The sequence below is a fragment of the Heterocephalus glaber genome, unplaced genomic scaffold, assembly GCF_053883595.1.
Source record: "Heterocephalus glaber isolate CG9 unplaced genomic scaffold, H.glaber_assembly_v1.0 deba00001452, whole genome shotgun sequence".
In the NCBI taxonomy this organism is placed as follows: domain Eukaryota; kingdom Metazoa; phylum Chordata; class Mammalia; order Rodentia; family Bathyergidae; genus Heterocephalus; species Heterocephalus glaber.
Window position 1 is genome coordinate 24,697,902 of NW_028258302.1, and position 26,672 is coordinate 24,724,573.

The 26,672-nt window shown below is 49.7% G+C and overlaps 1 protein-coding gene across 5 annotated transcripts in view; it reads right to left on the bottom strand.

Annotated features, from left to right (window-relative positions):
• Window positions 1–40: 40 nt before the first annotated feature.
• The window catches only part of Tmem51 (transmembrane protein 51), a 48,680-nt gene continuing 22,048 nt past the window's right edge, over window positions 41–26,672 (bottom strand). For 3 of the 5 annotated variants that reach the window (XM_004850323.3, XM_087215127.1, XM_087215126.1), the window contains exons 2-3: window positions 4,529–5,078; window positions 41–1,137 (exon numbers count right to left, since the gene is read on the bottom strand). In XM_004850323.3, coding sequence (XP_004850380.1) covers window positions 735–1,137; window positions 4,529–4,881 — 756 coding nt within the window. In that variant the 5' untranslated portion in view covers window positions 4,882–5,078 and the 3' untranslated portion in view covers window positions 41–734. Of the gene's footprint in view, window positions 1,138–4,528; window positions 5,079–9,776; window positions 24,830–26,672 lie in introns of those variants that run through there. The other 2 variants (XM_087215128.1, XM_087215125.1) reach the window with 2 other exon arrangements.

Here is a 26,672-nt window from a genome sequence, read left to right on the forward strand (position 1 = left end):
AACATGGTACAGGAAGAGCTGCTAAAATGACTCTGGTATCAAGTGTGCTACATATAAAATATTTTATTATAAAAAGCTTGGTCCGATGACATTTTAGGAGGAGAATGTCTCTTTTGCTGACACACAGAAGGGACTACTAGTAAATGGTACCAGTGAGACTATCGTCATGTGCATTATGTGCCCAAGTTCATCAGGCCTGAGGTCCTCAAAGAACTGACAGCATCAGGGACCCCGAGAGCCACCACCCGGGTCCACCCCACGTGCTCAACTGCTTCCTGCACAGAGTGATCCAGGTCCTGGGGGCAAAGCTGAGCCAGGTTCTCTCTCTGCACCCCCGTTCAGGATGTAGGAAAGAGAGCAAATGAAAATCTTGTTTTCTCTTGGAAACAAAACAGTCATAGTAGAAACAAAATACAACAGTCACAATCTAAACAAATTGTTAGGCATCCTTTCCTGGCTTGAAAGAGGAGCGTGTCGCCAGCAACGGATTCAGCATCGAGGAAGGAAGATGAGAAGAAGACTCTGCTGCACCCTGGACAGCATCCAGACAGCCACCTTCTGCTGCACCTATAGCAGGGTCCTGGACCATCCCTGGTCCTGTCTGGTCACAGACTCCCCCATCCCAACAGCCAGGTGCATATCGGCCCTCTGCTGCTCAGCCAGGCTAAAGCAGCTGCATTGCAGTCTGTGATGTGGACAGTGCAGGACAGGAGGGTAGTGGCCGAGAGGGGCTGTCAATCAGGGGGCCGGGCGTCAGAGGCCCTCTCCTGGACCTCATCATACTGTGGTGGAGGGGTCAGCGGCTCGATGGAGGGAGGGGGCACATTTTTGTCTGGGAGGTTGATCCTAAAGTCTTTGAGGTGAAGCTTCTCCGATTTGATCCTTCGAACCTTCAGGGGCTTCAGGCGCTTGGCTAATTTGGAGTTCTGTCTGTTGGGGGGGTTCCCGGGGCTCGGGTCCACCTCGGGCCTGGTGGGGATGGTCTGGTCGAGCCCTGTCAAGGACTCGTAGGATGGGAGAGAGACACTCAGCCTGGGGTTCTGCTCCAACTCCCTGGCTTCTGAGTAGTTTGTGTTCATCACCTCCTCGTAGCTGGGGACGTAGTACCTCGAGGAGGCCTCTTCCTCCTCCTCTTGGCTGCAAAGCAACACATAGAAACACACAGTGTGAGCACATGGCTGAGTAAGTAAGGTCCCAAAGACCACTCTGGGAGGCTGAGGCAGAAGGATCCCAAGTTTGAGCTCAGCCTAGTAATTTATCTCTTTAAAAAAAAGGGGGGTGGGGTGAGGATGAAGCTCAGCACAAAGGCCCTGTGTTCCATCCCTGGTACTGTGGAAAAAAAAATCCCAAAGAGATGAACTTCAGTTCCCACATGGGCCCTGAGCCCGCCCGCACTCCTCAGTAAAGCACAAGTGGGTCCTAGAAACAATAAAAGCTAGTGTGCCAACTGTTTATGATGATGAAGGCAGCACTGTTCTAAGTACCTTAACAGGCTGGTTCCATATTCTCAGCACCTAACTAAATGCCATTATTATACCTATTTTATGGATGGGGAAACATACATCAAGGTTAAGTAACTTGGACACACTTTTAGGAAAGGGAAAGAAGGTGAAGGCTATACTTCATCTATGACATGCAATTACGTGGGTATTGAACCTCCTTTGCCTTAAAGCCTTCACGTGCCACAACATGACATGTGAGCTATTTATTCCATCCCCAGTCAGGTCCTGTGGCCAAAGGCAATGCATAACTCTATGAAAGGGCTGCCAGTGCCAAGCCAAAGGCTGTCCCCAGGTATAGAAGGAGTATGAAATGTAGTAAAAAAAAGTATGGTTCATGTTTAAATTAAAATAAAATATTATTGCAATAAAAGATACATTGCCATGGCTGGGGATTTAGCTCAGCGGTTCTGCCGCCTGCCTCAAAAGTGCAAGGTCAGGAGTTCGATTTCCGGTACCAAAAAAAAAAGATGCATTGCCATTTATCTCCTTCAAAATACTCCCCCAACTTCAAATATACTTATCCTATTAATCTTGCCACTTTCTTAAGAAGTTTTGGAAGTCTTTCATGAGTGTCTTTTGGTGGCTGCTTCGATGTTCTGAATTGATTCAAAACATTTACTACAATTTCTGTTGAATAAAAACATTGCAGTGTGTCTTCATCCACCTTAGTTACTGGATTTGGCACCATGCAATTTCTGGCTCTTCCCCAAAGCCAAAATGGCCACGAAAGGGAAACGTTTTGAGTGGATTCAGGACACTGAAGGAGCCATGACAATGCAAGTAAAGACACTAGCAAAAGGGGAATTCAGAACTGCTTCAGAAAGTGGCAAGAAATGGGATAAGTGTGTTTGAAGTGAGGGAGCTTAGTGGCAACATGCCTTTTACTGTAAGACATTTTTAAACAATTTAAACATCACCGTATTTTTACCACATCACATAGGTGAACCATAACATTCATACATATCTCAAATTATGCTGGAACTTTTTCTTTCAAGTTTACCCTAAGACTCAGATCAGATCATCAGCCTTACTCTTATTTAACTGTTCAAAGGGAAAACCAAAATCTCAGGCTGTCTTTACACACAAAGTGGCCAAAGCCCCCCTCCAGGACCTGCAGGGAGACAACGACCAACCTCAGACCCCTGCCTGCTGGCCTTGATCTCCTCTTACCCTCCATTGGGAAGGAATCTGAATGTGCTTGTGGCTGAGGCAGGCAGTTCCAGGTGACTGACTTTCCTCCCTTGTTCTTTTCTATATTTCCCAAGGTTTCTAGAATAGCCTGGAGGTGGTTAATTGTATGTGCCTGGCCAGGAAGGGTCCATTTCTGGGTGTGTCAGAGCGGTCTCTCCATGAGATGTGCACTGAACAGGTAGACTCAGTAAAGGAGTTTTCCCTCCCAGGGTGGGTGCACCCAGGGCCAGCTGCTGAGGGCCTGTGGGGAGCAAAAGGTGGAGGGAAGAGGACTTGTCCCCTTTTCCTGCCGCACGGTGGGGTGGGCCATCTCCTTTCTCTTCTCCTGCCCTTGGACTAGAATTTATAGTGTCTCCTTCCCTGGTGCTCAGCCTCCGAACATGGGCTGAATCACACCACTGGCTTCCCTGGGCTCCAGTTTGCAGATGGTACCATATAATGTCTTGGTCGGTGACAGCATATAGGACGATGGTCCCATAGGCCATCCTGCCAAATGACATAAGTAAGCTGTGTGACATTCACAGGACCAAATCGCCTGGCAGCGCCCTGCTCAGAATTTCCCGGTCATTAAGCAGCACAGGACTATTCCACTGATTCTGATTTTTTGGAAAATCCTAAGATGGCGTGAATCATCTTTTACTATCAGAAAATGAGTTCACGTTTTCCAACGTAAAAACAACTCCCCTCTTGCTTTAAAGATAAGAAATGCTTGTAGAAAATGTAAGCCCAGAAAAATCTAATGGGGAAAAGAGAGACATCCCAAACTTCCACCTGGAGATAACCACTGTGAATATTGGGGTGCACACCTCTCCAGCTCTCTGTAGCCCACACCGCCCCAGGAGATGCGAGAGGACCTCACCAGAGACGCTGGGTGACCACCTCCTCTCTCGGGGGTGGGGCAAGGTCCCCATTAATAAGCATGGGTGTGCAGTAGCCAGGAGTGCATTGGGCAGGTAGCTCAAGATTTCACTCAGTCAATGTGTATCTAGGTTGTTAACAAGTTTTGCTATTCTAAACAACCATCTGATAAGCAGACTGCTATAAATGCCTTCATGCTGTGTGACTGTCCTCTGAGGATCAACTCGTAGCCCTAGAATGGACGGGGATGCATCTTTAACACCATCCCTCATGGTGAAACTCCCCAGAAATGCTATATCTGTCAACACCCCCTCTGTGCCCCATCTTCCCTGTAACTCCCCTAAAAATAAAGATATCTTTAATTTGTATTTCTTGACTAATGAGTTTGAACAACTTTCAATGAGCTGAAATGCTTGTTTTGTCCATTTTCTGTCTGGTATATTCATCTTCCATGGCCACTTAGAAGAACTCTTTTTTTGGTACCAGGGATTGAACTCTGGTCCTTGTGCTTTTGGGGCAGGTGGAGGAACCACTGAGCTAAATCCCTGGCCCAGAAGGACTCTTTAAACTGGAGATCTCAACCTTCCTCACAGGGTCCCCAGTTTGTCACCTGTCTTTTGAAACATGTTTGTGGGGTTGTGGGGCAAATGCAGTACTGGTTCCCGACCTTTTCAAATCAGACCATGCATATCCAGTGCCCTAGGTCAGATGGACAAGTAATCATGCAGGTGGTCCTGGGCACCTGGGGCCCATTTGGGTTCCCTGGGGCTCTCACAATCTTGGAGACCCTGTCATCCATTCATACCACATGATTTGGGAAACCTTGGTCTAGAAGCATCAAGTTCTTTGTAAAATGGAAAACTATTTTACGGAGCCTTCATGGATGAGAGCAGAAGGCCAAGCTGCTATGTTTACATATGGACACCCCTGAAAGCATGCATGTGCCCCTCCTCTAGTGTAGCCTCGAGCGCCCCCACCTGTCTTCCTCCTGGGTGTGAGGTGTGGCCCCAGCCTGCTGCTGGATGTGGGCCAGCTCCTCACTCTGTCGCTGTTTCCTTTTGTCTCTGATGCTCAGGCAGATGGACAGCAGCAGAAGCATCACCCCTGCGCCGATCAGCACGTAGGCCACAGAGAAGGTCTTGCTCTTGAGGATGCCACTGCCACCGCTGCTGCCGATCTCAGTCTTGTTCCCCTGAGCTGTAGGCTTTTCCGCAGTGCTGAAGCCAGGGACCAGGTTCCACATGGCCATGATGACCCCGAGGACCAGCATCCCCAGGCCGATGGCGGTCAGTGCATGGTGGGAGGTGTTGGCCTTGGACTGGGCCATCATGTCCGCAAGAGCCAGGCAAAGCCCGGGTCAAAGGAAGAAAATAAATAAATAAAAAGCAGCAGCAGCAGCAGCAAAAATCTTTTATGTGCATTAAAGAAAATCTCTAGTGCCACACTAAAAAATCATCTGCTGAACAGTCAAGGGACGGCTCCACGCAGACTCTGGGCATCTCAGGTGCGCAGCTGCAGCGGAGAGGTCTGTAAGGAGACAGGAAGAGCAGTGAGAAAATCAGCTCAGACCTGAGACTCCTTTATGCACACAGCGGCCCTGCTCTTCACCGAGGCAGTAGCAGCTGTGAGCCACGGTGCTCCAGCCAGCTAAGCCTCACCTCTGATGCATCGGGTGTCATCTGTGGCCATCCCACCCTGAACACACCGTCTCATCTGATGCATCAGCTCTCTCTGGGCTCCTTGTGGGAGCCGGCAGAGGAAGCCGACCTGCCTACCTCCAGAGCAAAGGAGAAGCCAGAACTTTCCCTGCAGGGGCCGAGGAAGTCCAGTGCTCAGGACATGGGAACACTTTGTGAACTTTAGTGATGTGCTGGAAACTCTCATGCTTGCTGGAGACAGCATGGCTGGGCCATGATCAGTCACTATGGCAGGATCACCTGGTGCTGGGGTGTCAGTCAGTGACATGGCCCACCCACATGGCCTGCAATGTCTGTGTACCACCCATGTGGGCTCCCCACTTTCTGTAGGAGAAGGGTGCTGCCTCCCCGCCCCCATCCCCTCTCACCTGGCCTTCTCTGCATGCCCCCTCTGGCACCTATGCAGTTTTTAGACCACCCAGCCCAGCTGCCCTTCCAGAGGCTCTCAGAAGCCCCCATCACCTCTTTCTTCCCATGACCACATCATCAGGGCGCCTGGCACATCCAGGGACTCAAAAAGGGTCTGCTGAGTGGAGGCTGGATGACATGGCTAGAGACCAAGTCCTTTAGCAAGACAAGCACTCCTTCAGCCACATGGATCTCTCCTATCCCCTTCCCTTCCCTTCCCTCCCCTCCCTTCCATTTTTGTGATACTGAGGATTGAACACAGGCCCTTCATACTAAGCTATATCCCCAGCCCCTTTTTATTTTGAGACAGGATCATGATAAGTTGATGAGTTGCCTAGTTTCAGCTCCAGCTTGCAATCCTCCTGCCTCAGCCTCCCAGAGTGCTGGAATTATAAAAACTTTCCTTTTCTTAAAGGGGGCAGAAGCCTACACACTTCTCATCTTAGCTCTGTGCCCAACTGGACCATAAAACTCTCTTCCCAGGAAATAGCTCAAAGACCCTGAGCTAACAGGAGCAGCCAGCAGGCCTGGGAGTCTGTAGCCATTAGAAGGCTGAGTGAGTTAGCACATCAGTCACCTGACACTTCAGGTTAGCACATTTTCAGGGACCACCAAGGAGGTGCAAGCAATGCTCCTTGCAGACCTCTCCTCAATCAGCCATTCCCCCAGCAGGAAATTGTGCCAAACAGTAAAACTTAGCCGATGTTTAGAAGGGCAAGGTCCTGTTTCCAATCCTGCATTCTTTCCAGTCTTTCAAAGCAGACAGCTAACCAGGCCATGTGAAATCTAACTCCACAGGGATATTTTCTTGTCAAACTACGGGCTTCATCTGAAACTGGACACTCTGATAAAAGGTCCTCCACAAATACTTGGGACAACATCACATATCAGCTTGAGGTCTGCGCCTTTTCTCCCACCCAACAAATATTTCTTGTGCTGCATCTTGGTGCCTGCTGAGCAGCACAAGGCACTGGTGAAGCAGGTGAGGAAGTTTGAGATTAGTGGGGGTTCTGGGCCTGCAGGGACAGGGTCTCCCAGGAATAGCAAGAAGTGGGAAGAAAATTCAGGAACCATGGCTTTAGACAACAGGAGGCCCCACTCAGGCTCCAAGGAAGCCAAGTGCCACTGCTGGGACAGGGCGGCTCTGTGAATGCACAGCGCTGTGTGCAAATGTGTGTGCATGCATAGGAGGCTCTACACACATGCGCACCCATGCATGTGAGCGCACACACACACACACATGCGTGCAGGCCACACAGGCATGTTTATGATGTATCTCCCATCTGCCTGCTGTGACGCTGCGTGCATATGTGCACATTCTTGCATAGGCAGGGGTGTGAGCAGGTCTGAGGGTGCACATGTGTGGTGTGCAGGGACTGATGGCTGCAGGGGCCGCTGTATGCACTTAGGGCTCTGTTTCTCGAAGTTGTTCCTCCCAGCCCCCAGTGGAGGCTGTGGCTCTGACTGCCCCCGGGAAGCTTTGGTTCTACAGAATGGATACTTCCAGTATTGAGGATTGAACCCAGCACCTTTGCACTGAGCTAGGCATGGGACTGTAATATTGATTATGCCCAAAGCAGGCTGTGAAGAGTTAACTCCACAATTGGCTTCTTTATAGAAGTGAGTCTGGCCAAAGCCTATTGCCAAGATCAGAGTAACTCACACCCAATTCCATTCCCACAAATAAAATCTTACTAGAAGGACAATGTTCTAATTACAACCATATATTTTGTCTATTCTGTTCCTAATTCGAGAATGCTTTGTCTTGTCCTTTATGAGTCTTGCTTACATTAGTTTCCATAGAAATTGCATGATTGCACAACTTCTCATGTATTCCTGCCCTTACATATAGCTTACCTTTATCCTAATTGATGACTAATAAAAATCAGTGGATGAGATCGACCAGTGTCTTTTGCCAAAGGAGCATTGGCCATTCTAGTTCACACTTTCCCTTTAACTCTGTCTTTAAGTTTTTCTTCAACCTTGCATTGCATCCTGAGCAGGTGGGGACTAGAGACTTTCCGCAGGGGTCTCTAGCAGAGCTACATCCCCAGTCATTTTTAATATTATTTTGAGACAGAGTCTCACTAAGTTACTAAGTTGCCCAGACTGGGCTTGAACTTGTGATCCTCCTGGTTCAGCCAGACCACTGGTATTGCAGGTGTGTGCCACTATGCTGGGGTGCTGAGTGGATCTGAGACAAGGCTAAATGTTAGGGGACTGGGGACGGAGATGTGCACAGCCAGGCTTGAACTGGAGTTGAAAGAGATGAAAAGCCATGGTCTGAGCCCCGCTGAGGGCCCACAGGAGGTGCATGTAGGGCTTCAGGCAGTAAGCACAGCCCTGTGACCACGGCGCTCCCACCCCACCCACCGCCCTACTCTGGTTCTCTCGAGTCAAGCAGCGCCTCACACTGTCTGTCACCAGGTAAACAGGACCCAGAGGACAGCCGTGGGCAGAGGAAAATATTGCGATCAACACATTTTTTGCCTATTAAATTGTCAATGATTAAAAACAGCCAGTAATAGCCAGAGTGGGAAGGGAGTCGGGAGGGGTGATTTCATGCAGTATTTCTGGATGGCAAGTTTGGGCATTTATGGACTAAGCATGTCAAAAGTGTTTATAGACCTTGCCTCTGTAATTCCACCTTCTCAGGATGATGCAGCATAAAAATATTCACTGCAACTTCATAGTAGTGAGAGGCTGGAAACTACTAAAATAGCCAGAAATCCAGATCTGCTTAAGTACATTATGGTATACACAGCTATTAAATTATAGCCACACAGCAGCCAATGGTACCTTTTAAAGTCAAGCAAAATTAAAACCACAGTACAGAATGTTCAGTGTGGTTCTAATTATTTAAAAAAATTCTGTATACACATAGGAATACACACACACACACACACACACACATATGTATATATATATATATATATATGTGAAAAAGACTGGGTGATTAGATTTTAGTTAAAAATGTTTTAAAGGTGCTATGTTTAAAAATACATAAATATGTATGTTAAAGTCCTGTGAGGGCTGAGCACATTCCAAACTTGTACCAAGGATTTCTCCTGGGGCTGGAGGGGTAGAGAAGGGTAACTTCTAATTTATTTCTGGATTTTTAACGTTTTACAGTCAGAATCTGTGGTGGGAAAAGCAGCACAGTAGGGTGGTGAAGAGAGAACATGGCAGCCAGGTTTGCTTGTTTGTTCTGTCTCAGCTGTGTGATCTTGGGGAAGTTACTCAACCTCTCTGTGCTTCAGCTTCCACAACTGCAATGTGGAGCTGAAGCCTTGCTAGTACACATCTCATAGGGAAATTATGATAAGAAACAAGTACATGTACACAAAGAACCCAGAGCAGTATGCAGCCAAAGCCTACGTTCTTACTGGGGAGAGATCACCCACAAAAGGCACAAACAGTGGTGCTTGGAGGCAGGGTGAAAAATCCTAGATGTTACTAATATTTGTAGCCCAAGATTACCTAGAAAGACTCCTTAGCAAGGTGACATGAAGAAAAGGTTTGAGAAACACTATTTACTATATTCTACTCTGTTTCAAAACATTCAAATTAGATATACCATGATGTTCATAAATATTTTCTCTCTGTGGTGGGACTAAGGGTGATTTCTCTTCTTTTCCTTACTGGAGGAATCAGAGGTAGAAAAGAGGGTTTCACAAGAGGGGTTTTGTTCTTTGGGTTCTCCGCAGGGCTGTGTCTCACAGGGCTTAAACTTGCTATCGGTCAGTCCAGTCTTCCTTCACTGTGGCCCCAGGGCTCTGTGAAAACTCAGCCCCTGCTGGTGGCTGTTTATCTCCTTCCCAGCTTGTTGACCCTGGACGGCACCCGGCACCCGGGTTATATTTAGCATGGTGTTCTTTCCCTTGTGAATATATGGAAAGAAGCTAATTTTGTGCTTAGAAGATCTGGACTGCACAGCAAGGGAGCAGCCTTGGGGGCGACCAGGGCCCTGCCTGCCAGCCTGGCCTCCGGCCCCCAGGTTGGACCTGATCTTCGTGACTCATGGTCCAAGGAGCCAGCCCTGGGACAAGAGATGGGCCCTGCGCCTGAGTTCTCAGGACATATCTTTCGCCAGTTAAGAGAGGGACCTATCTGCTGTCACCTGGGGAGGCTCCCGGCAGGCCTGCAAACAGCTCTTCATGCTAAAATCCAGAGTGGAGATCCACCTGTAAAAACAATCAGAGAGAGAGGCGGTGTTCTGAGACAGCCTCGCGCACTTCCATTTATGAGGTGTTCACTGGGGAGGCCAGTGGGCTTGGGGGGCTGCAGAAAGAAAGGATGCTGGGTAAGTGGAAGCATGAAAGATGGTGCTAAACGAGCCAAAACTCGGCAAATGGGGGCAGAAGAAGGGAAAGATGACCGTCTTGGTGACAATGCTCACCAGGCCCTCCTGGGGCTCTGTCTAGAAGAAAGGAGGAAACTGCCTAGTCCTTGGCTGAGGAATGCTTAACCTTGATAGCCAAAGCACAAAAGGACCAGCCAGGGACAGAACAGCACAGGCCTAGCTGATCTGCCAGCCCAGAAGCAAAAATCCTAAACAAAATACCAGCACATGGAATCCAACTTTTTTTTTTTTAAAGAGAATCCAACTTTTCTTTTTTTAAATGATCGAGTTGGGTTGATCTCAAGAATGCAGAGCTGGCTCAACACGAAGGACTCAAATGTCACCTCACAAGAGAAAGGATCCACAGCAGTTCACCCAGTGGAAGACTACGCAGCAGTGATAGCCACATGGGCACGTTAACAAGGCGCAGGAAAGCAGGCTGCAGATGCACACCGCGTGCTGTCCCCTCTGTGATGTTCAGAGCCAGGCTACACCAAGCAGAACAGTGCTGCGGCCTCACATCATTAGGAGGAAATGCAAAGATCATGCCCTAAAATTCAGGGTAATCACTACTGACTCCAAGAATGAAGCATGGCACAGGGGAGGGGAGCCTGAAGGATACTTGATTGCTGCCTTATCGTAATATTCCTTGAAAGTCACATAGAGCCTCTTTTGATGGCTAAACTATCTCAAAATAAGAATTTCCCCAAATCATCAATGTCATTCCTTACTCTCAGCATGAAATGCAGGCTCCTCCATCAGAGTGTTCACCATCCCTCCACCCCCCAGCTTCAACAGGGTTCCTGTATCTTTCTCCTAGCTTATCTTCTGGCTCAGGGGCTTCCATTCTGTTTTTGTCACAGCAAGCACTTCTTGCCACAGGGCCTTTGCACTTGCTATTCTCACTGCTTGAAAATACACTTCCACTGTCTTTTGTTTGGCTGCTTCTTTTGCTACTTCTGTCTCTCAGCCCAGTGTCTCTCTGATCACTCTGTGCAAAATGCCCCATCTCACCCAGCTGCTCAGTTCCTTGGTGACATCCTCCTTAAAGATGGGTGACACTGAATCACCCTCTATGATTACTTCTTTTTTGCTTTCTTCATGGTGCTCTGGCTCCCGTGTGGCAGCACAGACTCCCTGAAAGAAGGTTCTTATCCACCGCTTTCACTGCTGAATGCTGCCATCCAGCACCTTGCACTGGGAATTTAACAAGTACCTAATACATATTTGAAAAATGAACAATGAGTGTCTGGTGAGTTTAAATGTCTAACCCACATCCTCTATATCTGGCAGGAAGTTGTCCATCCAAAGAGAGAAGAGGGGCAGTGACAACGAACTCTCAGGGGTCCTGGACCTCCGAATTTTGAATCTGCATGCAAATGATTTCTGGCAACAAGGGAAGGGTGACACGGAATGAATGTGACTTGCACTGGGACAGAGATGGCAACCCCATCACTATTCCCTGGTGGGGCCTGAGGGTGTAGCAGATCCCTGGTCTGCAGGCAGGAGTCAGTGGGGGGCATGTAGGGGCCAAGCCTCCTCCCACCTGGCTGGCGGCTCCTGTCCCTGCACTTGGTTCCATCCTTGGCAGGTGACAGGGAGGGCTGCGCACGGGGAAGGAAGTTCCGGCTCTGGGCATCAAGTGCTCTGCCTGGCTGGTCCCCGAGTAGGATCCTGGCTGTGGGTCCAATCTGAGCCTCCATGAACTTGAGCGTGAAGACGATGATGGAATGAATACAGTCGCACACTAAGGGCTGGGGTGGCCCCTCAATGGCAGAGTGTGAATCTGGTATGCATGAGTTCCTGGGCTCCATTGCCAGCACCGAAACAGACAAACAAAAGCACAAACAATAAAAGCAGAGCTGCTGGAAGGAACAGACTTGCTGGCTGTGTGTTCCATGGCTGCTTCCTCCTCTGAATCACAAAACTGTAGAGCATGGTTTAGAAGCCAGGATCCGAGCTGACCCTCTCGAGGCAGAAACCTAGAAGCGCCTGGTGGGTCCGTGGTGGGAGTGGGAGGACGGCCACCCAGGCTGGGTGCCGGCTCAGCCTGCCCCTGCCACCAGGGCCACCTGACCATTCTGGCCAAGTTGCATAATTGGGAAAGGGCCCCATACTCTGCTCGCCAGGAACCAGCTGAGCTACGTTGTCCATGTCACAAAGGAGGAATTCAGTGGGGGCCCTCCACAGAGCCAAGCCCAAGGTCACTTTTGTCACTGAGTTCCAGGCTCATGCAGAGGGGGGTGGAAGAAAGGCTCTGAGCCGCCAGCCCTACAGCTGCCCCTGGCCCGCCTGGGAGGGAGTTTCAGGTTCCTCCCCATGCAGACCAAGCTCAAGGGCACCAGGCTCCTGTTTCTACAGAGCCCTAGATCTTTCAGATTTCCCAGAGCTATGAGCAATGTGCAAATGAGTCATAAAGGTAGAGGAAAGGGGTAGGAGGGTGGCCTGGGCCAGAGAGCCGGTGGGAAAAAGCAAAGGAAAGGATGGTGACCAGCATGTAACCTCAACACTCTGGGAGGCTGAGGCAGGAGGACTGCAAGTTTGAGCCCAGCACCGGGCAATTTAGTGACTTAGCAAGGCTGTGTCTCAAAATAAAAAATTCAAAAATGGCTGGGGTAAGTGATCCGCAAGTGCAAGGCAGGGTGCTCATAACAGTACCAGTGACAATCAGAGAGTGCCTGACACAGTAAGAATGAAGCCAGAAGCACCTGTTACCCAGTGTGAATCAGGCCCCTTTCTAGACTCTCCCACACCCCAGAGCCACCCTGCAGGGAGTGACAGTCCTGCCATGTCCAAGTCTCAGGATACATTTGCTGCCCAGAGTCACCCAGCCAGGGAGCAGCAGAGACAAGACTCAGTCAAGTCTGGTGAACTTGAAGTCATCCTGAAACCTGAGCCATGCTGGTTCCCACAGGGGCGGGCCCCCTGGCCACTCCCTGAGCCAGGAGGATGGGTCCCACAAAGGGCTGTCGTCACAGAAGCAGGAAGGGCAAACATTTTAAGATTTTGCTTTAGTAATCCCTGGGTCCCTATTGTGTGCGAAAGCCTTCAGGGCTCCCCAGCCCTGTGAGAGGAATATTCCAGTCCTGCAGGAGATGGATGGCCTGATAGGAGGGAAGTCACTATCCTGAGCAAGGGCAGAAGTGTGCTGAAGCTGCTCTGGGCCCACATTCTCCTTGCTCTTCCCACACACAACCAACGAATGGTTGCACAACCAACAAACTGGTTGGCTGTAGGAACTGACTGTTGCTACAACAAAATACCCAAGGCCAAAGACTTTATAAAGTAAAGGAGTTACTAAGTTCCCAATTTTAGGGGCTGAGAATCCAAGATCAGGCACCTGTCTGCTCAGCTTCTGGTCAGGGCTCCCTGGCTGTGTCACCACATGACAGATGGCCACTCTGTGGACTCAAGTTGAAAGGGGATGGATTCCAGGGTGAGACAGGTAAGACAACCCACTCTTGTGGGAACTAACTGGAGTCCCATAAGAGCTACATTAGTTCCTTCTGAGAGCAGCGCCCTCTTCCACTAGGCCCACCGTCAACACCACCACACTGGGTAAAAAGCCTTCCAACTCGTGAACTTTTGGGGGACACTCTCCAACCATATCCGACCCGAAGCAACCATTTAATAGTTATTCCTTTTGATTTACAGATAGGGATGCTTAGGTTCAGAGACGTAAAGTCATTTTGTTTTGTTTTGGTTTTTTTTTTGGTCCTGGGGATTGAACTCAGGACCTTGTGCTTGCCAGGTAGGCACTGTGCCACTGAGCTACATCCCTGGCCCAGGTAAAGTCATTTTTCCAGGGTCACACAGCTAGTAAGAGGCAGGGATAAACTGTCTGATCCTAAATCCTATGTTTTTAACCCCCAAGTAGTACTGCTAAAAGGAGGCATGAATAATGAGCCTATAAAAAGAGGTTCAAAATACAAATTTGAGTAGGTGGGGAAAAGGAAGATAAGGAAACAATTCTGTGAGGCCTCCACATATAGAAATTTCTAGGGTATAGTATGGGAGCAGGGGCAGGTGAGATATTCTGGGGGGAGGGAGGCCCTGCATAACCCCAGAGATGGGAAAATGGGCCTTCCCAGAATGCACCGCGGACACAGGGCAGACACGGCTCCCCTCCCCCACCCCAGTACGAGCGTGGGTGAACTGATAAGATCGGACACTGCCAGGCTGCTTGCTAATCCACTCCAGTGTGGGTGAAATTGAGGAAGTCAAGATCATTCTGAAGCCCACAGGGGCTGTAAACCAGGGAGCAGGTGAAGGAGCCATGTGTCTTTCTTGCTAGCTTGGCATGGTGGCTTTCTCCAAGCAGGTGGCTGGCGTGTGGCCCTAATTAGAAGACTGGCACAGGGGAGCCAGGATCGAGGTTCCAGTCACAGTCAATATTTCTCAGGAAATGTGGCATCTCTGTGTCTTCCTCTGCCAGCACAGAGCTGAGGGATAAGAGCAGCAGCCAGGTCCCTGTCCCTGTCATCTCAAAGTGAGCAGACACTTGGGGCCGACTCCAGGCCCTGGCCATGGGCCTTCCTGGGGGTGAGTCGCCCGCTGGCTTGTCACTCTGGCAAGGAGACCACACGCAAGGCGTTGATGCCAGGCTGCCCTGCATCCATGCTCAGCAGAGTAGCTCATTGTCCAACAGACAACCATAGGAGGGTATGGTCACTCCTGCATTTGTCATTTTATCCAGGAGCAGACTGAGGCCCAGAGAGGCTGAGACACTTGCCCCAGGCCTTAGCTTAGGAAGCAGAAGTCCCCATCCACACAACCCTCCTGGTCCATGGGGAGCCCAAAGCACAGCCTTCAGCCTGACCAGAGGACAGAAACCAGGGCAGGCAGATCCCTCTTCGCAAGGCTGGGTCTGCTCCCCTCTGGGCACAGCCAGGAGATACTGGGAAGCTCGACTTTGGTGATCTCGGTCTGGGGCTGGGGGTGGGCAGGTGGGGTGGAGGAGAGGCTGGCCTGCCTGCCTCGCCATCTGGTCAGTGCTCTGGGCTGCTGGCCAGGCCTTCAAGAACCGGTGTCATCTGCACATGGCATCTGTCCCACTGCAGCCACCAGTTGGAGACAGATTCACTGGGCATCTCCCCCAGAGGGCAGTGGGAATAAAGCACATAGGTCTCTCCATGCACGGGCAGTAGATTCTGACGTGGGTCAGTCATGTCACAGCATTACTCAGTGATGACCCAGATGGTAGCCTGGTCTCTCTTGGCCTCAGCTCTGTCATCTGCAAAGGGGATTTATTCTAAGGTCCACCTCACTGGTTGTTAAGAGTTACCAGTGTTAGGGATTTTTGGTTTCTGTTTTGGTAATGGGATTAAACCCAGGCCTTCACACTGAGCTGCATTCCTCAGTTCTTTTTAACTTTTTTGAGGCAAGATTTTACTAAGTTACTAAGTTCCCCAGGCTGGGCTTGAATTTGTGATCCTTCCGCCTCAGCTTCTCAGAAGGCTGGGATTACAGGTGTGCACACCACCATGCCTGGCTGAGTTACAGGTATTTATTCAGCCACTTCACATACTGGCCACACACACACACTTCAGCACCTGGTCTGCCAAGTCCTCCTGTGAGTGCTGGGGACTGAGATACCCCACAGCCAGCCATGTCATAGACCGAGTATGTTTAAGGTCAGAAGGTAGAACAAGCTAAAGAATACAAAGCTGGGGGGCCAGGTACACTGTCATGGAGAAAGTGATACCTGATCAAAGGCTGGAAGGACAATATGGAGATCGGGGACAGATATTCCAGGCTGAGGGAATCACAAAGGCCCTGGTGAAGGAGCCTGCTTGGCAGTTTCCAGGGTCTCCTAGGCAGAAACAGGTCAGTCCATGAAGGGCCTTAACCCAGCAGGGAGAAGCTGCTTGGATGGGTCAGGTGCCATCTTCAGACCCTCAGAGGCAGGGGAGCAGCCATCCATCACTGTGGGGCCCCGGAGCGGGAGGACCAAGTCACAGCCATGCATCTAGGGCAGAGGAGGGTCTGGGTCCAGCTCAGGACAGTGGACCACTACCACTCAAGGTCCTGAGTTTGAGAAAAGGCACACAGGCGATGGATCAAGCTGCAAAGAAATCCAGGTCCCAATTCTTGGTATTTGTGACTCCTTATCTTATATAGCAAAAGTGCTTTTGTGAGGTGACTCAGCTAAGGTCCCCAGATGGGAGATTTCCCTGGGTTACCCATGTGGCAGTTTCAGGTATCCTGAGACGGAGCAGGAAATAAGAGCTGTGAGCATGGAAGAAGAGGTCAGGCATGGGCCAAGGGATGTAGGCAGCGAGAGGGGCAGGGGAGGCAGGAAAAGAATTCTCCCTGGAACCTGCACAGGCTGCCTTTCACCCGGGAAGCTGACTTGGGACTTGTGGCCTCCAGGGCTGAGGGAAGATAAATGTTTATTGCTTTCAGTTACCACTTCAAAGGTGATATCAGTCCAGCAGCCTTAGGAGTCTGTAACAAGTCCAGTCTGCACTGGCTCTGCCTTTGCAGGGCACACGTTGTGATGGAGACATACTTGGCTGTGATGGCAGGTGCCAATCCCTGGGGCTCAGAGCTGAGGCTCCAGGGCCCTTAGGTAAAACCAGGCTGCAGTGGACTGAAGTCCACAGAGGACTTTAAACCCTAACCAGAAGAGCACAAAGGAGGCAGGGGCTGCAGGCCAGAGCCCCTACCCACTGGCCAAGCCCTCCAAGTTCACAGGCCTGCCTGTTTTTATTTGTAACATTTATTCTATGTTTACTGTTATGTATTAACTCATCATGAATATACCTTTAATGTGATATTTTAATTGATTGGCTATTATTTATTATCATGTTTAAATTTCCCAAGAATTCTACAACAAATTTGCTAGAATAATCCTTATTTCACAGAGCAAGAGAGTGAAGTTCAGAGAAGTTCAGCAAAATGCTCAAAGTCATAGAGCGAACAGCACAGTGGAGATTCAAACTAGTCTCCTCTGGTTCCCCACTAGCACATGGTCCCTCTACTCCCTGTGCCTGCCAGCCCCTGATCTCATAGCCCCTACTCTTGTCCTGGCTGCCAGATTCCAGCCTAGGTTGATTTGGGGCTCTGTGGCCAGGAGGTAAAATTCCTGTTTTCCTTCATAAAAGCTGACTTGCCCCATGTGTCATCAGCCCCTGAGCCCTGATACTCATCTAGACCTGCTGTAAATAGCTGATGCTGGGTATTTAATCATAAAACTCGAAGGAAGCTTAAAATGGGGCAGCTGGCAGCAGAGGGAGGAGAATCGCAGCCATAGGAGCTCCCTCGGGTGCCACTGCCAGCACCAGACCAGAAATTAACTCATAATTCTAGAGGCTGAGAGTTCAAGGCGAAGTGCAGGCAGGGCTGGTTTCTCCTGAGGCCTCTCTCCTCGGCTGTGGACAACCACCTTCCTCCTGTGTCCTCCTGTGTGCCTTGTGTGTGTCTGTGTCTTTGCTGTCTCTCTGAAGGACCCCAGTCATGTTAGGAGAGGGCTGGCATATGCCCGTCTTAACTTTGGTCTCCTTAAAAGCCCCTACTCCAAACACACTTCCTCCCCAACTTTCAGGGGTCAGGACTTCAACATAGGAGTTTTGGGCACTGGGTAAGCAAATAAGAACCAGCCTGGCCAGAGCACTTAACACCTTGAAGGCACTGGTGGTGCTTTGCTCATGAGGGGTGCCAGCACACAGAACCCCTTTTACAGCAGGTCGAGGCACAGCCAGACAGCCTGGCCTGTCCAGTGACGATCAGAACACAGCACCGTCCTCAGAGGGCTGAGAAGGACAGTTTCTCCCATACCCATATTAAGTGCACAGAGCTGTGTACAGTAAGTGACAAGACATGGCACAGCAAGGGAAGGCTGACCTTCAGATTCTCCCCATCTGCTGTAGACCACACTCACTACCGCCCACCCCTGGGGGTTTAATACCTTCACAGCTGGGCTGTAATTCATAATTCATGTGTCTCGCTGCCCAGCGGCTCTGATTTGAGCTAACTTTCCCATCAGGCAGCTATATCACTCCCTGGTGGTATCAATGGATCCCATCACTTTTATCAGCCTTTTTAATAATAAAATTAATTAAAAGTCTACAAATGGACTGAATCTAGCTAGTTGCTTGAATTTGAACAGTTACTGCCCAAATATAAATATTAATACTACTCATACCAATTTTTTATTGCTATAATAATCAATAGATTTATTTATTATATTAAATTATAAGAAATTCATTTATATTCATGAATTTCTTTAAAACACTGTATACATAAAGGCAGCTGATTTGTGCCAAGTGCGCAGAGCATCATAACAGTTGGCTTTTTTGTGGCCACGGCAGTGCCTATTTTTCAGACAATTTTCCATAATGTTCTCTCTTGCCACTTGTGTGTGTTTCTTCCAATCCTAAATAAGCCTTTATAAAGTGAAAGTTTTTTCAAGTAATCTGTGCCTGTGGCATTCGAGAGTTAACAGTTTATCGATAATTAACTCTCTGAATTTTAACATGGAAATCTTACAAGTGCCCCACTGCTGGTGTATATAGTGTGCATTTACAACTGCTGTACCACAAATGAACTGTATTACAATTTTTACCATTTTAATGTTTTCTTTGAGGAACTGTAATGTGATGTCTGGTCTGCGACATCCATGCCTTTCTTCGCATTATTATAATCAAAGAGCTCCCGGAAGTGCTGGCAGTGGAGACTGAGGCCAGTGCACAGTAGATGCTTGGCATGTGTTAGTGGCTGTTTTGCTTATGTTTTCTCTGTGTCCTTCTCTCCTTCATGTAATGAAAAGATCTAACTGTTCCTGCCCTGCCTGACGCCAGCCTCAGAAGACAATGATGAGAACCGATTCTTTACCTGGGGCTTTGTGTCCCTTGCAGCGGCCCATCCTAGAGTGCCAGGATGAGAAGCGGACTTCTAAGATCTTCAGAATTCTGTACCACACCCCGGGCCAACTGTCTGAATGGATAAGTGATTAGACATGATGTTGTCCCTGTCATTAAATGTGTGTTCTTATTTACATATTTTACACAATCCCCTTAAAACAGGAAATGTGGAATGGGGGTGGGAGTGGATGGTCACCCCGGCCAGCAGTGTGAAGTGCTTGATTGAATCACATCCACCTCAGCCGTGTGCTGGGTGCTGTCACTCTCCTCTCTCCTTCAGACAGACAGACAGACAGACAGACAGACACACACACACACACACACACACACACAGAGCCCTGATTTACAGAGACCATCACTGCCAACTTCTGTGGTCTAAATGCTCCTGTTAAAGCCACTGTCAAGCTACCAACATGTTGTCACTGAGCTCAGAGCTGGGACAAAATGTGTGTGACTGGCCTTGGGGAATGAGGCACACCAGCTCTAGTACACCACTGCAGTGCTTTTTTTCTTTTTTTAATCTTTATTTTTGGCAGTATTACTGGGAATCGAACCCAAGAGCTCCTATATGCTAGGCAAGTGCTCTACCACTGAGCTACATCCTTGGCCCTTTTTATTTTAAGACACAATCTCCCTGAGTTGCCCAGACTGACCTTGAACTTGCGATCCTCCAGTCTTGGCCTCCTGAGTAGCTGAGACCACAGGCATGTGCCACACACCTGGCACCATTGCAGTTCTTTACCAAGCTCACATCTCCGGCAGAGGACCCCTGATGTGGAAGCCATCACAGCTGAGGTCTCTGAGGACCTGTGTAATTAATACTGTCAAGGACAGGAAGGACCACCAGGGAGGCCTAGGCGTCTCTCTCACAAGCTGAGTCCCTGTCCTGCTGGGGCACCACTGAGGGTGGTCTGTTAGGAGCCAGGCTCTGCACTCAAGATTGCTGGGATTTGGAATCAGGCTCAGGACCTGTTGGTCAGGTGACCCTGGGCAAGCTCTCCTGAGCATCAGGATGGAGTTGGACACAAGGACAGTGACATGCTGTGTGTCAGGCACCAGGATGAGGTAAGCTCCGAGGCCAAGAAGAGCTGATGAGCCACAGAAGGAGTGAGAACATTCTAGAGAACAAGGGTGAGCCAGTTTCATGGGAATATCCTACAGATGAGCCAGTTGGGGGCCAGTGGGAACAAACTCTGGGAAGAAGAGAGCCTCAGTGTGTTCAGGAAAATAAAGGTGCTGAGGAGAGAAGTAAGGGAGAGACGGGTAAGTGAGGATGAGGCATACAGGAGGCCATGGGGTGGCAACTAGAGACACAGGGACAAAACCACAGCAAGCAAGACACATGTTAAATAGTAGGGCCAGGGTCCTGGGGAGGAAAGGAGAAGGAGGAGAAGAGTGAGAAGAAGGGGAAGAGTGGTGAAGGGGAGGAAAATTCAATAAAATAATGACAGCAACAATAAAACAAGAGGGCTGGGTATGGTGGTGCATGCCTGTAACCTCAGCACTTGGGAGGCTGAGGCAGGAGGATTGCAGTGAGTTTGAGGCCACCCTGGGGTCCACTGTGAGTTCAAGGCCAGTCTAAACTACACAGCGAGACCCTGTCTCAAAAATCAAAACAAAACAAAACAAAAAACAAAAACAAGACATAAGCCCAGAGCTTCTCCAACCTGCAAAGAAATGCAGTTTGCTCATCACACAGCAGCCTTGTCACAAGAAGCCACCGAGCTGTGCTATTCACTCATTTATTAAGCTCCTTCTGCATGTACCCGATCTGATCTAGAACTAGTGAGAGCAAGGGAGAAACACGACCAGACTCAGTGGGATGGCTCGGTGACCAGAGTAACCACAGTGAACATGGGCCAAAGACCAGGGAAGGAGCTGCTGGGCCCCCTGGGTAACCCACAATTGTCACTCCCAGCATGCATCAGCTGTCTGGGGCAGCCACAGCCAGCCACTTGTGGCAGTGGGAACTTGAAAGGTGACTAGTCGGCACCGCAGGGTGCTGCAGGAGTGTAAGATGCAGCCCTGCCCTCCTTCTGTCATAGGACAGAAGGCTATCTCAGTAGTTTTTTTTTTTTTTTCTGGTACTGGGGATTGAACTCAGGACCTTGCACTTGCCAAGCACGTGCAGTGCCACTGAGCTAAATCTCCAGACCCCTCAGTAGCTTTTTAATATTAATTACATGTTGTCAGGTATGGGGGTGCACGCCTGTAATCTCAGCACTTGGGAGGCTGAGGCAGGAGAATCACTGTGAGTTTGAGGCTAGTCTGGACTCCACAGTGAGTTCAAGGCCAGCCTAGCAAGATACTATCTCAAAAAAACAAAAACAAAAACAAAAAAGTTAACATATTGAAATGGTGCATTTTGGATGGATTTAGTTAAATATGCTATTGAAAATTGGCCTGTTTCTTTGTCCATTTTTAAAAAGCTGTGGCTATCAGGAAATTTAAAATCATTTCTGGGGTCACATTCTCTTCTTCCTGGACAATGCTGGGGTAGAGCAGGAACCCAAGGTGACAGGGCAGGCTGCTCTGTGAACTTCTATGTCCTTTCCAGAGAAGAAATCACTGCTGAAAAATGTGGCTGCATTTCAGATATGCCACATAGGAACATGGAGGCCTGAGGAAGAGAAGGAGCAGGAGGAGGAGGAGGAAGAGGAAGAGGAAGAAGAGGAGGAGGAAAAGGCTGTCGTGGCACCAGCAGGGGTCTCCAGGGGCCAGGCAGGATGCCTGCACCAGCGACTGCCCTGATGGTCCACACAGGTGAAAATAGTGAAGTTACAGCCCCTCCCCTGTGAAGGGCTGTGTCAGCTTCCTGCTGCTGCTATAATAAATGAATGACCACAAGCACAGTGGCCCAAAGCAACCCAGACTTATTCTCTTAGAGTTCATTAGGAGGGCTGGGTTCCTTTTGGGGCCTCAGGGGAGAAACCTATTTCCTTGCTTTTCCCAGCTGCTACAGACCTCTGACCACTGCTTCTGTCATCTGACTCTGGCCTGCACCCCACTTCCTAAGACCCTGGGACTGTGTCCTGCCAACCCAGTGACCCAAGAAATCTCATCTCAAGTTCCATGACATAATCACGTGTTCAAAGGTCCTTTACCACACAAGGTAACACCCTGGTTCTGAGATTAGGATTAATCATTGGCGTGGGGGCGCATTATGGCCCGAGGCCAAGCTTGTACAGTCAGGGGCTCACTGGTTTTGCACAGACTGTCCCTGGGACAAGAATCCCTACTCTGACATCTCAGAGTTCAGCTCTCAGAGCTTCTGGAGTCCCCGGGTATAGACAGTGTGTCTCTGTTACAGATTGGGGTTACACACTTCACAGGAGGGCCAGGTCACAATAAGAACCACTAACATGGATGGAATGGGCAGTCTTGGCCAGGTATCTCACATTGTCTTCTAGAACAGCTGCGATGATCACCCCACTCTGCAGATGTGGACCCAGAGGCCTAAAGAGGCTCCCTAAACTGCCCACAGTCCCCTGTTAATAAGTGGTGGAGCAAGGCTGCGAACCAGAGTCTGAGTCCAGAGTCCAGCCTTTCACCCTGCTAAATCCTCCCTTCACTTGTCCCAAGCCCTGCTGTACAAACAGGACCGCTTGCACCTTCTCCCAGGGCTTCTGCAGACAAGGTGCACCTTTGTTTAATGTCAGGCAGTTTGCTGAGAGCAGAGCGACAGAGAGGGTGGGGTCTGTTCCAACAGCAGTGAAGGAAGGCAAAGGCCCAGTCTGTGGTCAGCTGCCTCAACGGCCAAGGGTCAAGGCTGACCGCTGGCCCAGGGCCTCTCTTCCCCTTGCTCAGCCCCCGTGATCTGGAGCTCACGGGGTTGCCTGACGCCTTGTCTCATGTGCCCGAACTCAGGCCCCTCTGAGCTGCTACCGCAGTGTTGGGGTTGAGATAAGCTGCAAGCTTGGAGCCTTGCATGCGCCAGACATTTGCCCCTGTGTCCCCACGCTACAGGCCAGGAGCTGCACCGGGACCATCTCTACCCTTTAGGTAGAGATCTACAAGGTGACCTGAAGAAATGGCATAAAAATGGAAATACTGAAGCACAGATACCAGAGAGGTGGGGGTCAGCAAGGGACAAGACTTCTCCTGAACCCAGAGAAACTGCCAGGCACAACCACAACCATAACCATAAACCATCAGTGGCTGCTCTCTGAGTGCCCTCTATGAGCTGAGCAGCGACAGTCCCCTAGGAGTTAGGAGCAAAACTGCTGACTGGCTGCTGTCTCCCTCAGTCATTCACTCAACAAACATCACCAGTGCATCTGCAACATGCCAGCTGTAGTCTTGGTACTGGGGGTGCAGCAACAAGAATCTCAGAGGAAACAACCTGGAACTAGGTATGCTACAAAACAATAGTGCCTTTTCCTCAGAAAACAATAGTGCCAATAGGGAAATTCCAGACAGGTGGACAGGGATGCCTTGTTACCATACAGGAAGCCACTGGAAGGATCTTTCAAATAAGCCCTGCTGTCTCTCCCCAGTGTGGAGCTGTCCAAGCTTGTTGTTGCACAAATAATTCCCAAGGGGGGCTCTGGACCCTGACGGGTGGCCTGGTGGAGCTCAGGAAGCCATGATCCCCAGGTCTTCTGGGATGCGCCAAGGTGATGCTGTGAGCAGCCCAGTATCCAGGTCCTCTTCCTGTGATTCTACGACAGGGTGTGGCCAGGCCCAGCCAGCCAGTTGCTCCTATTTCCAAAGGGGTGTGGCCAGACCCAGCCAATCAGTTCCTATTTCCGATGGGGTGTGGCCAGACCCAGCCAATCAGTTGCTCCTGTTTCCTCTGGGGTATAGTCAGAACCCTTGGGACTCAATGCTTGCTGTGGTGTAGAGTACAAGCCAGCTGCTCAGGGCAGTGCCCTGTGGGTTTGCAGGACAGGGTGGGGTCTGGGGCTGCTGGGGACCATCTTGTTGTCACAAAGGGAGAAGCTGCCTGAGGAGGGCATCCTGGAGGAGGCAATGAGAGCAGGGGTAGAGCATGTAGGAGACTCCAGAGGACACCACCTGAACCCAGGAATCCACCCAAACCACTGGCATTTCAGTCCCATGAACCAATATACCCTATTTGTCTACTAAAAAACATTTAAAGTAAAAATGCCAACAAAAGTACAAAAGCAAAGCAAGGCAGGCCATGGCCCCTGCTGTCTGGGCAGCTGCTGCCTTCCCCACAGCGTCCTCTTGGAACAGGTGGTGCAAGTGCCCACAAGAACGGGGTTCTGGGGTGCGGGGCCAGGGGTCAAGGCCTGAAGCCAGGGCGAGGCGAGGTTTTTCCAACCAGGGTGCTGTGAAGATGACTGACAAGGCCACTCACTCACAGGGAGGCCCTCTGCCGTGGAGACGGTAAGGACGCTGTTCCTGGGCTGAATGTTGGCAGATCTCTCCCAGGGCCACTGCCCTAGAACTCGCCACCCCATGGACAGTCCCCCATCACCCATGGGGGTGCATCCAGGGTGTGACAGGAAGTGGGAGAACCTCTGTGTCACTGTCAGGGTTATAATATAATTGAGCAGCAGCTACACAGTGAGGAGAAAAGGCAAGGAGATGGGCCTGAAGGGCATCTACCTCTCCTTCCCACGGGACCAAGTGTCTCACCTGGACATGGTCGGAGAGGCCTCTCCACAGCCTTCCTGCCACCCTATGCAGCTCTCAGAGGCCCCTTTCCAAATTGCAAATATGACAGCACCACCACTGGTCAAGATCCCTCTGTGGCTCCCTATTTTCCCCAGGACGAAGCCCTGCTCAGGAGACCATCAGGCTGGGCACTTGTCCCTGCTTGCTGCTCCCCTGAGGCCTGAGCTAATTTCCACACACCGTGCAGGCACCCTCTTTTTTTTTTTTTTAACTGTATATCCTTTTATTGGTGCATTTTAGGTGTACAATATAATGACATTCATCATTGGAAATTTGCACCTTTACATAATCTCTCTTGGATCTTATTTTTCCCCCTTCCCCTGCCCTCCCTTCAACCCCTCCATCCCTCCCTATTTATAAAGGCTTTGTTGCCATGTTTTCATTTTCTCATATTAATTCCATTCCCTTCTTTCCTTTCCCCTACCCCTCGCAGTTCCCTTTCTCTTTTGCATCTTTTCTTCCTATTTCACATTATCTATTATATCTTTTAGTCCTTATTTACACTTTCAGTTTTCACACTAGAGAAACTATTCGGTATTTATACATGTGTGTCCTATTTATTTCACTTAAGAGGATGGCCTCAATATGCATTCATTTAGCAATAAATGTCTCTAATTTCTCATTTTTTATGGCTGAGTAGTACTCCATTTTAGAAAAAAACCACATCTTCTTTATCCAATCTCCAGTTGATGGGCACTTGGGCTGTTTCCAAGTTTTAGCTATTATGAACTGAGGCACCATCTCTTTTAATCCCCCCACACCCTTATGTACAACCTCGCTCTGCAGGTGTGCACTGTGGGGCTTAGCAGCATCTCTGGCCTCTCCCACCCAATACCAGTCGAATCTCCAAAAAACCAAAAATGTCCCCAGACATCACCAAGTGTTCTGGGGAGGGGGAAATCTCCTATCGTCGAAAACTATTACTCTACATTACGGTTTGCAAAATCAAAAGAGGCACATTTGATATTTATATTAAGATAATTAAGGCTATCTATATTCAATGCCTCAGCAAGTGTGGTCCACTTTACCTGCCCACAGATCTCAACTCCTCCTGTGTCCTATTTTTCCCATTGCTGCCACCTCTGTTGCAGCCAGCACAGCTGGGTAACCCTGGTCTCTCAGCTCCTTCCCTCCCTCCCTCCCTCCCTTTCTTCCTTCCTTCTTTTTCTCTGGTCCTGGGGATTAGGCCTAGAGCCTTTGCACTAAGCTACATCCCCAGCCCTTTTTTATTTTATTTTGAGGCAGGGTATCACTAGTCACTAAGTTGCCCAGGCTGAGCTCAAACTTGCAATCCTCCTGCTTCAGCCTCCCAGAGTGCTGGGATTGCAGAGCTGCTCCAGCTCTACTGCCTATCATCAGTGGCTCCTGCCCATCTGTCATGTGAATGTCACCTCCATATTGAGGCTTCCAAACCAAACATCTGCTAGTAGTTGTCCCATGCAGTTCTACACGCTGACATGATCCTGGTGTTAGATGAGCTAAGATTGCACTCTACAATCGCTGCGCTAGTTTCTTTGCTGGCCTCACAGCCCAGATGTCAGCTCTAGGAAGGCAGTGACAAGGCAGATGGTGCCAGGCACATGGAGAGTGCTCAGCAAATATCACTGCCATGGGTACCACACTGGCCACAGGCACAGCAACCATACACAATACGGTGGCTTTGTTGTTGTGATGCTGGCAATAGGACCCAGGGCCTGGTGTCTCCCACCAAGCCGCACCCTAGCCTGAGGACTGCACCTTGATCACAAATCAGGCAGTGGGTTACACGTGGTGCTTGGCATGAGGAGAATTTCCTGGTGAAGCTTGTAGAAGTAAAGAATTCTAATGACGGGGAGACAATTATCCCTTCGTGTGGTCTTTTGGGTGCATTCCATCTTTGTGTTGGGAATCTGCTTCAGCAAGGTCTGTGTGTTCACGTGTTCCTCAAGACTGTGGAGGTAAGCCACTTTACCTCCAGACGCAAAAGGAACTCACCAGGGTGGATGCAGGGCTACCTGAGGGTCGCTGCTCCTATGCCCTCTGTCAGGCTGGCACGCCTTCCCCCCTTACAGCCACCAGGGAAGTGACCTAGTACTTTCCTCCCTGCCTGTCAGCCCTTACTCCAGGCTGCTGTATGTAGTTACCTCCCAGGCCTTGATCCTCAGAATAATCATTTACCCAAGGAACG